Source organism: Electrophorus electricus, chromosome 14 (assembly GCF_013358815.1).
Source record: "Electrophorus electricus isolate fEleEle1 chromosome 14, fEleEle1.pri, whole genome shotgun sequence".
In the NCBI taxonomy this organism is placed as follows: Eukaryota; Metazoa; Chordata; class Actinopteri; order Gymnotiformes; family Gymnotidae; genus Electrophorus; species Electrophorus electricus.
The window spans coordinates 18439634-18457301 of NC_049548.1; the positions used below are offsets into that span (position 1 = coordinate 18439634).

Sequence of the window (17668 nt, forward strand, 5' to 3'; positions counted from 1 at the left end):
AATCAATGATTCTTAGTCAATAGGATAAATAACAGTAATATATATGTTGTACTTATTGATATGACCAATTATCCAAGTTTGTAACCTTTAGACAGTCATTTTTTGCTTAATGTTGTTAACTGGGGATCTTTATGCTTGTTTATTGCTGTAACATTCTGAGCGCAAACAGAGACGGAGTCACATGCACTCTGGTGAATGCAGTTTAATAGACAACATGCGTAATAGGCAACAGTCATAATCCAAAGAACATAAGCAAAGGTTGTAAATCCAGAAAGCAGTTAATGAGGTAACCAAACAAACAGGGAACAGGCAAAGGGGAATCCAATGAAACATACAGAGAGCCAATAAACCAGATGAAACAGTTACAATAACAAATGGCTCAGAAATGTAAGACAAGTTGACAAGACTTTCAGGCAAAGATACTAACAAATGGGCAGAACAGAATGAAACCAAAACAAGGAAGCACAAGGAAACAAAACCAGAAAGTAAACTTTAGTTAGCAGCTGCAAAAATGCTACAGATAATTTATATATGACATGTAAGTAATTTATAAACTACAGCTGCTGTTTATTACTGTTTAACAAATCATTTGTATGGCTACACTTTTAAATTATTTTAACTGGAAGTTCACAAAGACTATTAGTAGCCAGGATTAGTAAAGCTGTGATTTTAGCAGTATATTAACTAATAGTACATATATTCTGAATTGTTCACCATTAATTAATTCTGAAATAGTAACATACATATTTACATTAACATTTAAGGTGTTTATCAGACACTCTTATCCAGAGTGACTTTGTTGTCCATAGCATAATAGCATATTTCATAAATGTAGTTAAAACATTTTAATAAGTGCAAAACTATTGTTCAGGTAAGTACATTTTCAGTCGGTGTTTGAAAACAATGAGGGACTCTAGTGTTTAGACAACCAGAGGAACTTCACCACCTGCAGGGCTACAACAAGGAGTCTTGATGCTTTTCTTCCAGGCCTCTTAAAGGATGGTGGTTAAGCCAGGTTGCACCTGAAGCTCAATGAGTTCTAGGTACAGATTGGATTTTCACCATTGTAAGCCACTACACCAAAGTTTTACACGTGTGCGGACAGAGTTACCAGGACATTCTAATATCTTATAAAGTGTAGACAAGAAAACATAGGTTGCGAATATTACAGCAGGGCATGTCCAGTCCCAGGACACCTCAAAGACAGTACCTACAAAGAGGCTTTTGTAGTAAAACAGTAAAAGAAGGCAAGTGGTAAGGAAACATCTTTTGTTAGCCTAGGGAATACCACCTGTCACCAAAAGCCCCAGGAGCCCCAACTCCAAACCCTACACAGTAACCTAAAAATATTCTGAACATTTACCTAAATACTCACTCTGTTCATGATCAGTTAATTATGATTACTAATATATTAATTTATGATGAATAACACTAACTCGTTAGTTCATGATTAGTTCATTATGAATTACAAGCTTATAAATGCTCTATAAACTATCGTTATTACAAAGTGTTACAACTTATACTTATGTTGAATAATTTCAAAGCCTATGAAGAACTAGACCAGCTTAGATGTGTGTGCAGAGATCAGCCAAATTTGGTTCTAAATAAGGTGCACTGTTAAAATATAAGTAAATATTAACTATAACAGATATCAAAGTCAAATCAATAAGAGGTAAAGTGAACTAATTATATATTTCTATAGATCAAATTTGTACAATCAAAAATGCATTAAAACAGATTTATTTTCATAATTTAAAAGAGTTAGTACAGGTCAGTATGATTCCATTCAAATTTTCACTGATAAGAATACATTTTTGACCATAAGATCTGGCTTATTTTAAGAACTGTAACTAATTGAATTTTCATAAAAATGTAATTTTCAAATTAACTGCAACACTTTGATTAAACACAGATGTAGAAGCCAATTTCAATTTCAACAGAGCCCCATTTCCCCAAGTTGTTCAAATGATTAAATCAGAAAGGTATGCTAATGGTAGCTGTGTCATGGAAGTCCAGAGATCGACGCCTTCTTCTGTCAGAGTCTCCATTGCATGGCTGTGAAGGGGGACACTAAACAGCAGTTAAGGCATGGAAGAAGAGGAGGAGGAAAATTTAGGTGTTCATTATCCTACTTCAGCTGTTCATCCATAACTGACTGCTTGGATCCCCTGAACACCACAGTGAATCTTTATGAACTGGTCTACTGCAGGATTAGCCGGTGCCTAGCAGAGAACTCACCAGAACACAGTTCCCATTTTCCACAAGGCACAGATGCATGTTGCAGTGCAGAAAGATGCTGGTAGACGTCTTTGTGAAGGTGAACATCCTGAAGGAGAAGCGACCAGATGTGGAGACGCCATTCTCCAGTATCTGCGTGGTGCCATCCTCTGGGTTTGGACACCTGGAAAGAGAAAAAGGAAGAATTGGTTGGTGAAGAAAACTAGAGGAAGGATAACAGGACAGAAGTTGATGTAGTTCAAGAGTGAAGTTAGCACTATGGTATAATTTCCTGGGCTCAGTTTGCATTTCAGAGAAGATAGAAAATTTCACAAGCGCATCCTTCAAAATGCTCTGTAATCCAAGACAGAATAGATTTGTCTAGCATCATATAGTGATTTCGCATCAACTAATTATAAGAGACCATAGGCTATCAAATTGTAAGTGTTGTAGTAAGATCATCTATTCTGTGGAACCCACAGTGGTGTTGTCTGTAAAGTGAGTATAGTTTTGATATGCATGTCTCAATCTTAGGGTTGCAACTCCAGATCTTTCTCTTACTCATTAATGATCAGATTCCAGTATATGTAGTAGTTCATGTCATATACAGGAGTGGCCCAGCATCTGTCCAGCACAATAACGATCTGCCTGCTGTCAACTCCGAACACATCCACTCCCACGTAAATCTGTTGATCCACGGCAATTGTAACATCACCAGAGTACGGGGTGCAGAATGAAGCATCATGATAGGGGAGCGTGCGGATCTGGTATATGCCCTCAGTACGAAGGTCCTTCATTATCACACTTTTGCAAGGAAAAAGAGGATGAGAAATGAACACTGGCCTTCAAAAGAGAAACACTTCTGTTGGCTCATATGAAGATGGGTGCTGGTACTAGAAATAGTTCTACCTTGGTTCGACTTTGATGGACATGGGCATGGAGATGCTCTCAATGAGCGGATACACACAGGAAATGTCAATCCTCAACCAACTGTCATGACTGATCACTGTCTGGTCCCCCTCTCCCATGATCGCTTCAATTTTGTTTGTATACATGAAGTGTGTGGCATTATTCTAGGAGACAGATACATATTTAAAGCATAATAACTCACCAGACAAGTAGTTTCCTGTAGAAAGCTTGAATGTTAAACATGAATGAAATATGATTTTTTATTAGAAATTTTCTTATGTAATTGCATTATATAAACATTTTAAACCTTCTCTCTTCAAATGCTTGAATCAGATATGACAAGCCTGTTTAGTGTTTGAACATTTTTTTTAATAAAGCCTTACTCTTCCTTTGCAACTATAAGAAATCAGCTGCTAGTTAGTTTTCTCCTCAGTGATAAATGTTGTCATCACAATATCTGAAAATATGTATCCTATGTGGTATCAGAACAACAATGCAAAAAAAGCCAATGTGCCAATGTAAGTTTTATGTTTGATTACTACAGTCTACAAGTATTAATACAGTAAAGTGACCTAATACCTAATAAATCCTAAATAACTCATGTGTTTTGTGGATTGTTTGGCCATATAATGTATCTTCAAATGAAATAGTGTGATGGACTCTTAACAGTCCAAAGCACTACACTATTGATCCAGTGAATTCAGCATAATGGAGCCTATGCATTTTTATATACACAAAGAGGCTGAACAAAAGGCTGGGCTGTTTTCCTTTGCTAAAATGCAGAAGTTAAGTTAAGCTATTTATACATATATTACATTTGACTTAACATAACTGACTGAAATACTAAAATTTGACAAGCACCAAAATGTATTTTAGTCTACAAACTAATTTACTATAATTTAATGTAGTTTCTATAGAGGCCATAAATATAGATTAACTACAAACATGCCAAAATATGACAGGAAAATAATAAATAAGGATTCTATAAAAATAGAGGTCATTGTAATACTTTTGGTTAAGTACACATGACCAAAATATAATAAGTAAACATGTACAATATATTTATTTTTGAAAGAGCTTGCACTGTACCATAAGAATTGTGCCACAGGTGTGTCCATGGTAGTCAAAGTTGAACACCACCCTATCCACACCTTTTATCACAACTGTGAGGGCAGTTGTCTGATCCCAGTCTCCGCCTCCACCTTCTTTCCTGCACTCAGCCTTGCTTGTCTCTCTTCAGAGAGGCAGTGGAAGAAAACGCACCTAGATTCAGACCTCAGCTCATACTAGTCTCTCCTTTCCAAGTTCTCATTGCAAGTAACATCTGCAAAGTCTTCCTATTAAAGAGGAAAATCTGAATCATCAGCATCTGATCCAAGCAAGATCTTCAATATTTTTTCTTCTCTCATTAACCCCCTCTCCCCCTCCTCTCTCATCTCTTACTCCAGAGGATTTAATAAACTTCTTTGAGGAGAAGGTTGCAGCAATCTGCCTCTTTTCCTGTGTTCCCACTCTTCCAACCAGTGTTCATACCAGTGTATGTATGTATTCAACTCTCTGGCTTCATTTCCTCCTCTTCTCCTCAGACAAAATACTTCATCAATCTGACTACATGTCTGCTGAATCTCATTTCTTCCAATCTGTTCTGATCTGCTTCCTTTCATCTCTGTCATCATCAACATCTCCTTATCCTCTGAACATTTACCAACTGTGTTCAAAACCAGCAGAGTGGTACAACCTTAAAGAAGGCCACACTCGACAGCTCTAACATAACCAATTACAGACCAGTATCACTTCTCTCTTTCCTCTGAAAAGTTCTTGAATGAGCAGTTTACAATTAATTATCTCTTTACCTCACCCAGACCCAGCTCCACGATCCCAATCAGTCTGGCTACAAACCGGTACATTCAACAGTCCTCATAGCAGTGACAGAGAAGCTGCCTGCTGCCAAAGCTGCCAAACTATCATCCGTCTTGATTCTTTTGAACCTTTTGGCAACCTTTGACACCACAACACCCCCCTTTGACACCCCCTTTCTGTTCTCTTCAGCCTGTGTGACTGGCTCTGCATGGAAATGGTTCCAGTCATATCTGGAGGAATGGTCCTATCAGGTAACATGGAGAGGATTCACATCCAATCCATGTGGGCTGTCCACCAGTGTCCACCAGGGCTCAGTGTTTTCTCTTTGTATACTCATTCTCTTGGTGATATAATATCTTCTCTTGGCATCTCCTACCACTGCTGTGCTGACAACACTCAATTAATATTTTCTGTCCCACCCTCTGACACACAGGTTTCCAGGCGTATCTCAGCATACTTGACTCACATTGTGTTATGAATGCCCACCACTTGAAGGTGAACCCACCACTTGAAGCCCACCACTTGAAGCTGAACCCAGTAAAACCAAGATTCTGTATATCCCAGGAACTCCCAACCCTTACCATGACCTCACTGTTTCCTTCCAGAACTTCCTGGTGTCACCATCTGAAGCTACTTGTAGCCTGCGCATAACTTTGAACAACCAGTTTTCATTCTCAACTCATGTTACAAATCTGAGTACTTTGAATCTCAAGTATGTTTCAGTTTGAAGTACCATGCTTCAAGTCTCATGGAAGACAAGCAGCGAGACTATTCTTTTTTTCTGGTTCCAAGATGGTGGAACAAAACTTCCACTGGCTGTTTGGACAGCTGAGTCCCTTGCAGTCTTCAAATGCAGACTTATTTATTTGTGGAATATTTAGAATAACCATTGATCCTGCACCTGTTGGATAACTGAAACTCTAGTACATATAGATTGATATTGTTTTGCACTTATTGTTGTCTGTGCTAATATGTGTTTTGCACTTTTAGGTATCAGCATTGATCCCTGTATTTCAGCAGTATTCTAGTTCAATGCTATACTGAAATCTAACCTACTGTCTATGATACATTCTATGAGCACTTTTGTAAGTCACTCTGGATAAGAGCATCTGTTAAATGCCAAAAATGTAAATGTCAATATATTGATCACAAATCCTCCCTATTCTTAGACCTGTTCACAGTTTGCTGGTGTATTTAAACCCTCCACTCTGACTCTCACCTGTGAAGTCTCAGGTATGCATGTTTGTTGCTTGCTGTTTGAGAGGGGTTTTTTTTCCCTTTATTTGTTTACTGGTTTGCCCTGTCTGCACTTCATTGCTTTGTTCTCTCTTGTTTTGACTTTAGACTCTTTAACTATATAAAAACTCTATATATTAAAGCTCTGCAAATGCATCCAGTCTCCTTGTTTTGTGATAACAGTACTATCATTTAAAGTTATTAAGTTTAAAGTCTATCATTTAAAGTAATTAAGTTACTTTCATTTAAAGTCATTAAGTAATGTAAAATACACTATAACATGATAATTAAAATACTAGCAAAAATGATAATAAAAATTATAATTATTATGGTATGCTACATTAAAATATCTGTTTAAATTATTTAAATGAGGGACTTCTTGCACAATGTTGATGTATTGTTAATGACAAAAAAAGGGAAATCAGTTTTATTACCAAATTCATCATTGTGATGAAGTTGAGCACACCCCTAAGTATCTGAAACAGTACATTTAAGTACTTTCAACAGTTATCTTAAGTCCTACAGAAAAAGGGAAATAGGTCAATGTAAATGCAAATAATAATAAGGAAAGAAATCGTTTTAAAGATGTACCGAAAATTTCCGAGTTGGGCCTCTTATTTTCCTTTGCACAGTCACAGCCATAAATTCCAGTTTTCTCCACGCACACTTCATCCTTAGTGCAGTGCAGTGTTCTACAGTCGTCTAAAGGAGGGTGGTGAGATAAGGAGAGATAGAGATAGAAGAAAGGATCGAAAAACATTGCTATCCCCTAGTTGTACAACTCCCCATTGAATTCATTATTCATCAGCTTAATCATCAGATGGTAAATTCACCCATTTCTTCATCGACACGGAAAGCCCATTGGCCAGGCAATCCTTTATTTGTACTTTTAGAGAGATCAGAGGGATTGGGTTCATCAATGGTGTACTTATAGATGCCGCTCTCTGACCTATAGCCAGCCTAAAAGAATAAAGAAACAGAACCAGAGAAATGTATCTGGTTACCTTATCTTATAATGTTGTGTAATACAATAAAATGAGTTAAAGATGCAGGACGAAGCTCACCAGCCAGGGTTGGCCAGTAGGGGCAATGTCTCCATAGTTCATCAGAAGGAACGAGAGCTCATCATCTTCACCACCAACCAAGACCATTTGGAATGTCGCGACCTTCAAAAGCAGAAAGATATCATCAATACTGCACTCTATAGGAAGTGACTGAATTTTTCAAGGATTGACTCCTACCCCTGTGTTTGAGGAATAAGGTACAGCAACCCAAGTGGTAATGAAGAGCCAGGAAGCAGAGAAGTACAGTCCAAGGAACATGCTGTTAATTTCTACTGTTGCTCGTGCTAGAAGAGGACCATCTGTGACTTGCTGATAGTAGATGAGATCAGCATTGAAGCTTGTCCACAGTGTTGCAATGATGTCTCCATTAGCATATGGGTCAGGGTTGGTCCAACTGGAGACTGGTAAGAAACTCTGGAAACCATTTTCATTGATCTGAGGTGGAAATAATAGCATGAAACAAAAATAGCTCAGACATCTGTTGAGGTTCAGCAGTGTTTCATTCTGATTCATTGTTCTGAGCTACTTTCAAAGGGTAGTTAATGAAAACAAAAAAGAATTAAACTTTTCTTTTCATAATCATTACTTGCATTTAATGCCCTTAAAATGTCTTCTATCTTGGCATATCTGGCATATCTTCTAAATAGCATGTTGGTATGGAGATGGCACCAGTTTTTAGTTTTAAACATTTGGACCCATGATGCAATCAGCCTCTGTAGTTATCTAACAAGTAATACCTCCTCACTATCCTCCTCACTATGAATGTCATCCATCAGTTCATCTTCCATGTAATTCAATATGGCTCCAGTTGTTTTAAACTTCTTTATTATTGCACTAGTAGTGGAGATGAGCATCTTCAGGTGTGAAGCTATTTCATAGACACTATCTTATGATTTATTTCACATTTGTTTCATCTATTTGTTCACATATTTTGTTATTATGATCATGATTGACAAAGGGTTTGTTATTTTATATTAGTACTGACTCCATCACCTCAAAACCTAACAGAAGGGCTAATGTATACTTTATTAAAGTAAAATATTAATGGAAATATACCTCATTTAGAATTTCTTCATAACAACTCCTAAGAGTGCCAAGAATTGTAGCATGTTCTTGCATTGTTTGTAATGGCGCTCACGTTTTTTTTTCAGTGCACTGTGGGTTTGCTAATAACCCAGAGTTCCAGTGCTCTGAAAAGATTTGTTACAGTTTTGATCATGATTTTTTTTTTTAAATTAAATGTTTTCTTGGTTAATATTTATTAGCTGATAAATATTCTTATTTTTTTAAACATTTGAAACGCTGTCTGAGGCATTACCAAAAGAATTTGACATCTGTTGACAAAGAAAAAAAGCCCCAAAACTTTATAAAAATGTTATACTTTTAACTTGACAAACAGACTAATAATAATGCAGCCAGCAAAATTCGAAACTATTTAATTTCAAATCTTTGTTTAAAATTAAGCTAAATAATCTAATTTTTAATACATGATTTAATAAAATAACATTGATGATCTGTATTTACTAATTTAGTTTGTAAGTGGAAGTTTTTTGGTACAATTTTACCTTCAAAAGAAATGTCCCCATTTATCCAAGATGACAACAGTCAACTATAAGATGTCATTTTGTTTATTTTTAGAGATTTAAGTGCATGTTACTACATCCTAAATCACACCATCACATCTGTGTTCCGTTACATAAGAATGGAGACAATGGAATGCTGTGTGCGTGTGTTTGTGTGTGTGTGTGTGTGTGTGTGTGTGTGTGTGCGTACGTGTGAGCGCGCGTGCGTGTGAGTGCGTGGGTGCGCGTGCATGTGCGTGTGTCTGTGTGTGAGTGCGTGTGTGTGCGTGTGCGCATGTGTGAGTGCGTGTGCGTGTGTGTGCGTGTGCGCGTGTGTGTGTGAGTGAATGTGCGTGCATGCGTGCGTGCGTGTGACCAAACACATTTGCTGATCAATTAAATTTGGGGCAAACTGTGTACAATTTTTTTTGACAAACTTATGCTTTAAAACACAAAATTTATATTGATAAACCTGTATTGGAAATATTGCTCACATATAGTGTGTCGTAAAAGTTTCCAAAGTAAAGGGAAAGTTCCTGGAAGGTTCAGTGGCAGGGAATTCCCATCGCTGGAAAATAAGTTAACGGATTTGCGGCTTGTATTGGATAAAAGAAATCTGGAAGCCCAACAACTTAGAAAGGAGAAAAAGGCAAATTACACTTCATAGGGTCAGTTTATTAAAAGTTCTAACCATCTAAACCTGTATTGGTTGGAATAGTTTTGACTTAAGGAATTGAATTTGCTAATCATTAAAACAAATTGATCTAATTAAGCAGATTGTTTTTTCCAATGACTGCACACTGCTGCTCCTTAATCAATCATGCCCCAGCGGAGACACCAATACCCACTGCTTGGAGGACTGAGTATGCTTCAAGATGTATCTCACTAGAGACACTGCATACTTACATCTTAATTGTTTACTTCATTGGATACAGGTTTAACTGACTAACAGCAGCATGGTTACGCTTCCATTAAGCTTATGAAGAACTGTAATTAAGTGGATTATTGATTTCCTGACTGGGCTCTGTCCTGCCTTGCCAAGCTTCTCTGAACATCTCAGATCCTCAAGGACTTGAATCGAAGGCACAGAAAATCACTTTCTGTTCATTTTTTTTTTAAATTAATTTTTATTTATTTGTCTGAATAGTAGTCTATATTGTCTAGAATAAAGGATTTAAATATATTATATTTCACTGGAACTGTCTCTCTCAAGTTTATTGATCCATATGTTTCAATATTAATATAAACAAATAACATCATTAATCAAGTCAAACAACTTTGACCCCAATGCTATAACATTTTAAAGCATTATATATAGGTTTTCTATGTTTTTAAAGAAAAGTATAAAAACCTTTCCCTAATATTTTCCTTAATCACGTAGTTTCACATGTATTCTTGATTATTTTAGTAATACTCCTGGCCCAGTGAATCATGGCTGGATTTGGGTCATTTGTCTTCATACACAATATGCACTTACAGAATGTATTGTGAAAATGTATCCCAATGATTCATGCAAAACTTAATTTAAATGATATAATTACTCCATATTTAAATAACTGCCAAGTCTACTGTTGGGTAAAGTATTATTTTGCTAGTAATAAATCTAAATTCCACTTTGTAAACACTACTTTCTCTGTGCATCCATATAGTAAAATCCCAAAATTTAGAATATCTCTCGACAAGAAAATCTATGTACAGGAATATCTATGGGCCAGAATGTCTATGGAATCGAATAACTATGGACCATTTGGAAGCAGCTTTTCATGGTCAAAGACTGAATTGGCAAATATTGAGAGAGCTGTTCACTGCAGTTACAATCATTATTGAATGCATCACAACCTGATTATCAGTTTGTCAGTTCAAAATTAAGATAATAATATAAATTTACCATTAGGTCGATTCTGAACACTGTAAAACCAGAGACCAGGCATTTCAACATTACTTGTTGATAACAGGTCAGTGTAGTTGTTTACTGGGAGATTCATGAAATTGGTGTTATTGTCCACAGAAAAACCAGCCTACAAATATAACATTTAAACAAAAAGAATTTTGAGATCCATGACAAAATAAGCAGTGTGAATATGATATACTCAATGCTTAAATTTGACTACATAATCTTGACAATGTCAGCAAAATTGTATATTAACATTGCTTCTCACCAGCCAGGTTTGAACAGAAGGAATGTCCACATAGCTCATCAGGACATAAGAGTTCTCTTCATCATCAGTGATCAGGACTGCTTGGAATGTCACATTCTTAAAGATAAAAAAGAGGGTCACAACTGTGCACTTAGGAAACAGCGACGGAATGATAAGTAGAGACTCTTACCGCTGAATCATTCTCAAGATATGTGATAAACCATGTGGCAACGAAGACCCAGGTGACAGTGGAGTTATACTCTAGGAACAACTTGTTCAGACAGTCTGTAGCTTGTGTTATAAGAGGACCTTCTGTTGCTTGTGTATAGGAAATGTTTCTACCCTCATAATTTTCAATCCACAATGGAACAAATCCGTCTATGGCAACGGAAAGGTCAGGATAAAACTCATCAGGGGGTGAAGAAAACGACACAAAGCCTTTCCTGTCGAGCTGAGAGAGAGATGATAAGAAAATAAAACTCATGAATACCTACACAGAGTATGAACTTTCGTTCAGTAGATCAGAAATCGCTGCAGCCTGTTATTTTTTTGTTTTTTTAGTGATTATTACCTCATGGGAAATAGAAAACAATTCTTAAAAAAATGACTTAACAAATTATGTACATCATAAATGGATTTTATACAGAATTTCTTGCATTGACCAGATTAAAAAAAAAAAAAAAAAAACTTCAGTCAACATATTGGTTCAAAGAACTGTTAAAGAACCCCTTCCAACTTCCAGTTTCACTCGCATAACAAGACATGTACAAATTAAAGGTGGAAAAACAAGGGGAGGAACAACTAGGGAGCAAAGCAAAATAAAGACATGAGCCTGATTATCCATGACAATGGGACACTAGGATGGGCTATTCATAACTTATTATCATTATTACCATCATTTTCTCTATCCACATGGAGAAAAGTCACGAAACAACCATTCGGAATAAGACAAAAGGTTGGAAATCATTATCAACTAGATAATGAGTATAAAATGACCAAAATTACCAAATGACTTTGTTCATTTATTAACATGAAGAATAATCACAAAACAACTAAACAAAATATACCAAAAGGTTACAAATTAGATAGTGGGTATAAAATGGCTGCAATATTAAAAATACTCATTGCCAATAACAGGACTATAGAGTAATGCTTTTATACTTCTTACGATTAAATGCCTGCCTGGACAAAGCCACATATATTCTGTCCCCATACATCTTTGTGTCACTAAGTATCCAAAGATTTTAAAAGACACTGTCACTATGCAAAGTCTTTGAAAGCCTTTTCAAAGCATAAATGCTAGCGTCTACCCTGGGCATTTCATTGGTACGGTCAGATTTACATTTTACACATTTAGCAGTCTTACCCAGAGAGACTTACAATTTTAGGCATATTGTAGTGTTAGGAGCCTTACCCAAGGGCAGTAATTGATATAACATAGGGCCTGGATGGGGGATTGAATCCCTGTCCTCCACAGGGTGGTAGTATTGTTACCCACTACAGTGTACTGGCAACTAAACTAAATCAGAGCTGTGGGGTAACAAACATTAGAGGTAATTTTGCCAAAAGCAATCTTCCACATTGAATTGCACGGAATAATGGATATATGATTATGAATCTGTTTAGCTTCACTTGAATCTTGCTAGGCTACATAATATCAATTCACAGAATGTTGCCAAGCTGTTGTGAAATGTTTTGGAGAAAATGTTTAGGCTTCTCCATGTGGGTCATCATTAGATGTTCTTTAAGGACCATGATCTGAAGCCCTGCACCAGACCAAAATGATGATGGTATTAATGTGAAGATGGCTCATTGAACAAACCCCAAGCTTTTGCAAACTCCAAGATTTTCCACCTTAGAGCCCTACCCCTAGAATGAAAATGACATTACTGTGTCACTTATATGAACTGCAGATGCCAGTGATTTTGGTGGACACTGTGTAAAGAGTGACTTCATCTGTCTATTTACGTAAAGTTGTGAGTAATTCCTACCAGCATACACAAATGGAATGTCAAGGTCAATTGGTACAGATGCTTCGTAGTAAGGAAAAGGATCTTCAGGTTGGAAAATAAATTCTGGGAAAAAAATTAACAGCTATTATGTAGAAATTGTTATTTATTTTTTGCACCTATGTTAGTAACGCTGAAATTCATAGGGCCCTCCATAAGTATTCAGAAAGCCAGTCTGTATTCTTGCAGTCTACTCAAGCACTTTGGATTAAAAATGAATGTGATAAAACAAAACCCCAGATTTTTTTCTTACTATATAAATTCATTTTATTGTTGCATATTCCATGATGAGTGTGTTTGAGTCAAGCATGGCTCAAAAGTCTTGCCTGTGGTAATAAACAATGTGCTACAGATAAAATATATAAAGACTAGTTTGAAAAATGCTAGAGTATATCTTAAATATTCTGTGTATAGGGAGTGAGTTACAAACTGGGAAAAAGTAAAAGGAAACTACAGAAAGGGATAATTATAGTTTTATTTCTCCCTTAACATCTAGCAAAGTATTAGAAACAGTTAATAATTCAAAGCCACTCTCACTGAAAACTGATTAAAGAAGTATATGGGAAAAACTCTGAAATGGCTCTTTTCCCTTTATTTATAATTGTTCCTGTTTGTATTTTCATAATTAATCAAAAGTAAAAATTTCAATCTCACCTCAAAACATAGATTTTAAAGATTTATTTTTTTGTAGTACTATTTAATTAAAGAAATTTAAAAGAAAATGAAAGAAACAAAAGCAAGGTCCTGTTTTTGAATCAAATAGTCTATTTCAATATATATTGTAATCTGTGGACTACCACATTAAGACAGAATTGGTGATTTGTTCTCAATGAATGCACCAGCAAAAATCAAGCAGACATACTGTCAAAATATGATAATTCTGATTGTAGTATTAGTTAAAAGTCTGAAATCACTAACTAAAAAAATGATGCAATCTTACCTGCTAATTGTCTCTGTGCAACTTCACCTAATTTAAGAGAGAACCAATGAATGATCAGCTAATGACTCATCTCCTTATAAATATATCAGTATATATCTTGAAACCACTGAATTTTTGAAGATTCAAATAATGTCTGTGAACAGCAGTGCAGGAGAGAATTGTATGTGTGTGTTTGTTGCTGGGTCAACATGATTGGCCCAAATACATTTTTTTAAATGGTCTTTCCAACATCTGAATACTAGCATACATTTAAAATAATGTGAGGTAATGTGTCGCTTGGAGTCTACTGATCACCAGACCCGTTAACCAGTCTACTGATCACCAGACCCGTTAACCAGTCTACTGATCACGAGACCTGTTTGGGTAATGGAGGGTAAAAATGCCTTAATCTGATGGTGGCAGCATAACCATGATGACATTGGTTGTCAGAACTAATTAGATTTTCTGCACTAAAAACATAACAATCAAATTACCTTAATATTACAATTATTCGGGCCAACCCTGGACAAATGGATAACACCAATCTTTTAGCAAATTATTAGAAAAGTGTTCATCAGAATAAAAGCTTTTGATACACTTAATTTGTCATCTCACATTGATTACAAGGGGCTTTTTCTGTTTTGTAATGTCATTTCAGAAATTCTAAAGTATTTACATTCACGTAGAATTTATCCATAAAGGAAGAAGCTTTAGTATACAAACTAAAAGAATTGGAAACTAGTCTAATAGCAATAGAATTAGTGAAGGTTTTTAATCATTTAAAAAGTTGAACACAATATGTTAGCAACACTAGTTAGTCAGTTGTCAGGTAGTGTTCAACTGACTACCCTTCTTTCAGTATATGAACTTACTGGCAAAGAGCAGGACCACCAAACACAGCTGAAGTGGATACCCCATGTTGTCTGAAATCTACAACACAGCAAAGTCTCAAAATAAGACTTACAGCTACCAAGATAATGTGGCTAATTCCAACTAAGACTAAAAATCTACAGCACAACAAAGTTTCAACTTAAGCAACACTGAAGATAAAAGCAACACTTTTCCCCCTTCATTTCACATTGAAAATGATGTGAACACCCACTGTTCATTACACCAAATTTGTATGAAAAATAAGAAAACATTCATTTGTCTGACAATTGCAGGCAGCATGCAAGTGTGAGTCAGTTGTTTGGAGAAACGGGTTATGATACAGGAGGTGCACCTGTCTCTGGTGAGTAGGGCACAGATACATTACACTCCGAGGAGCTGTTCGCATTGGAGGCACTGGAGCCCTGGCGGACATGGGCAAAGCCCAGTAGACAGACCCCTGTGCACAGCCTGAGGCCCACCATCCCATCTGGGTATTCGTCCAGCAACAGCATGTCAGCCCCAAGAGAAGCCGACCCAGGAGCCCCTAACCCCGCTCCACCCCCCAGAAAATTCCAGGTGAGCAGTTGAGCCACCCCCCTGCCACCACAAGCTTCTTGGCACCACAAGCTTCTTTGTCTTATTTTCCTCCCCCTTCCAGATACAAGCCTATCAGGGCTTTGGATGTGGGAAGCTCTGGTTCTGGATCTTGGATTGACCTTTCTTCCTGTGGTGTCTACAACATCATTGGTTAAGTGTGCCAGGGTTTCACAGATAGCTACAGAGATGCTGAGATTTCCTCTTGCCAAGCACTACAGAAGCTCTTAGAAGCACTATACACTCTCTTGGACTGGATTCCCCACTCATATGTAACTGAGTGAGTCATAATATTTATCGGTTAGTGTTGCTCTGTGAAGCAGCTATTTTGTTTGGTGGGTTTTTTTTGTGGTTTTTTTTTTTGTGTTTTTTTGGCTTTGACACACCCAAGCTTTGCTTCAGACCCGAAAATAGGACAATAGAATAGAGTACACTAGGTTTTACTCTTCATCAGCTGTATTGATATTTTTCTTTTTACTAGGAAATACACATTAGTATGGACAAACAGTCCCTAGAAATATATGGTTTGAATGTTTTGTGCTTATTTCATTTCATGGTATGAACAATGTGAGTCTGCTTAGTTCATTTTGTGAGATAACGAAACTGACTAACATAAAGAAATCCTAACTGATGAGAATTATTTGATTTGAAGTAATTGACATGAAAGCCTTTACACTACTTTAACAAGTAACTAAATTACTAAAAAAAGTACTAATTCTTATTCTTTTTGGTTTCATTTTGTTGTACAGTTTGGTTGGATATTTACTGTTTCAAGGGAAAAGTTCTACTAACGTATCTGAGTGTAGGACGAATAAGATAATTAATTTGCTAGTTATAGAACTAATCATTATTGAAATGTAGCAGAAAGAAAGCATGCCTGAGTAAATCTGAGAGTGTAAACTTTCTGATCATCCTAAATAGATTTGTGTATCCGGATACAAACTCACCTACAGAGTGATAGTTAAGAGGTAGGGGGCTCTACACCTAGGTGATTAATGTCAATTAAATGGAGTTAAATTCAAAGGAGAAAAACTAACTACCAAGCTATAAAAAACCCCCCTGCACCTTCTTAGTCACAACTCATTGCTCATAGCTGTTAAGATCAACATTAAGGTTAATGAATGTTTTCTTAAGGTGTAGTCTTAGTTTAATACATAACTATGCTTATAATTCCATTTCATAGTAAATTCTATCATAATATCTGAGGGTTTTGTTGCACATACAGCAAAAAAAGAATAGAGTATTTTAAACACAGACACCTTAACCTTCTGTGAGATTCTAATATTGAAAAGCAAATTAAATATCAAATTAAAAATGATCAAGACTTACCAGGGTGTACAGTTTATTTCTGAGTCCCAATGGGGAAGAGCACCATGAGATTTATATGTACACCATGACGTCAGACACGTGAAATATGCAGTTATAAACTAGATGAACCTGATATGCCAGCTAAAACTGATTTTCTCTTAAAAATGACATTCTCACTCAGCTACCTCTGTGTTAGTTTGGACACAGCACATAACATTACAATAAGGTTTTACTTATTTTCAGAGTTAAGTGAAACCTCTGGAAAAAGAACTGGACTGCCAAGAGTCTGTTTGTGTTTGTGTTTCTGTCTTTGCACGTGGACTCTATGGGTGAGAAGTTCCCCACTGGAGGACACAGATGTTTCCTGGTCATGGATGTTAAAGGCCATGCAGGCAGGTCTGACATGGTCTAAGAACATGGGTGTTTTCTACAGATTTGTCTATACCTTTGCCATATGCTGCTAGAGGGGCATTTGAAAGAGATTTACGTCCAAAGGTTTACAGAAATGTTTGAGGAAAAATTACCTCCAGGGTGTATTCAGATGTTTAACCACATTAGCCAGTTATTACAAGAATGTTCTCATTAAAAGAATACTGTTAATAGTGCTCAGGAAACACACTCAGTTTTTTAACAATGTGCTCCAAGCTAAAACTGAATTGCATAAGAAAGAAAAATGTGCTCCTGAAACATTCCAACAAGAAAAATTGTCAAGAAAATTCTTATTCAGAATCTAGTGACAGTGATGGCTGTGATTATGCTTCTATGTTGACCCTTCTGTCATAGATGCAGTGTAAGGGTTGGCAGCAAGTCAGGCACACTACCAATCCGGCTTGATGCACAACAGCTGTGCTTGGTCTATATAAGCCCCGTGACCCAGTCACTTAATACTGGGTCTTTGCTAAAGTGTTGAGCCAAGCTCCTAGCTGGTAGCTTTGGGTATCAAGGTCTATGAGCCCTTGTGCTACACTTCTCTTCTGCTCTT

General features: G+C 36.5%; 1 protein-coding gene across 5 annotated transcripts; it reads right to left on the bottom strand.

Moving 5' to 3' along the window:
• Nucleotides 1-1826: 1826 nt before the first annotated feature.
• On the bottom strand, nucleotides 1827-16857 carry LOC113576884 (alpha-tectorin-like). Of its 5 annotated transcripts, none has more exons than XM_035533436.1 (11): nucleotides 16708-16857; nucleotides 11177-11437; nucleotides 11008-11103; nucleotides 10737-10866; nucleotides 9343-9479; nucleotides 7464-7721; nucleotides 7287-7388; nucleotides 7056-7182; nucleotides 6814-6924; nucleotides 2239-2401; nucleotides 1827-2055 (listed from the first exon to the last, which is right to left on the bottom strand). In XM_035533436.1, exons 6-11 carry the CDS (start codon nucleotides 7542-7544, stop codon nucleotides 1962-1964), a joined length of 678 nt encoding a protein of 225 aa, XP_035389329.1. In that variant the 5' UTR covers nucleotides 7545-7721; nucleotides 9343-9479; nucleotides 10737-10866; nucleotides 11008-11103; nucleotides 11177-11437; nucleotides 16708-16857; the 3' UTR covers nucleotides 1827-1961. The 5 variants fall into 5 exon arrangements, with proteins under 5 accessions (XP_035389329.1, XP_026865032.2, XP_035389330.1 ...); XM_027009230.2 differs by having other exon boundaries at nucleotides 2005-2055; nucleotides 6814-6914; XM_027009231.2 differs by lacking the exon at nucleotides 11177-11437.
• Between the last annotated feature and the right edge of the window lie 811 nt (nucleotides 16858-17668).

What these genes read in the sequence shown, in the direction of transcription:
- LOC113576884 (XM_027009231.2), bottom strand. Translation starts at nt 7,544, where the DNA reads ATGTTCCTTGGACTGTACTTCTCTGCTTCCTGGCTCTTCATTACCACT. An exon ending in CCGTGTCGATGAAGAAATGG is followed by an intron (nt 6,925 to 7,055) that starts GTGAATTTACCA and finishes ACCCTCCTTTAG; the next exon opens with ACGACTGTAGAACACTGCAC. An exon ending in AAAATGGGAACTGTGTTCTG is followed by an intron (nt 2,056 to 2,238) that starts GTGAGTTCTCTG and finishes CCCCCTTCACAG; the next exon opens with CCATGCAATGGAGACTCTGA.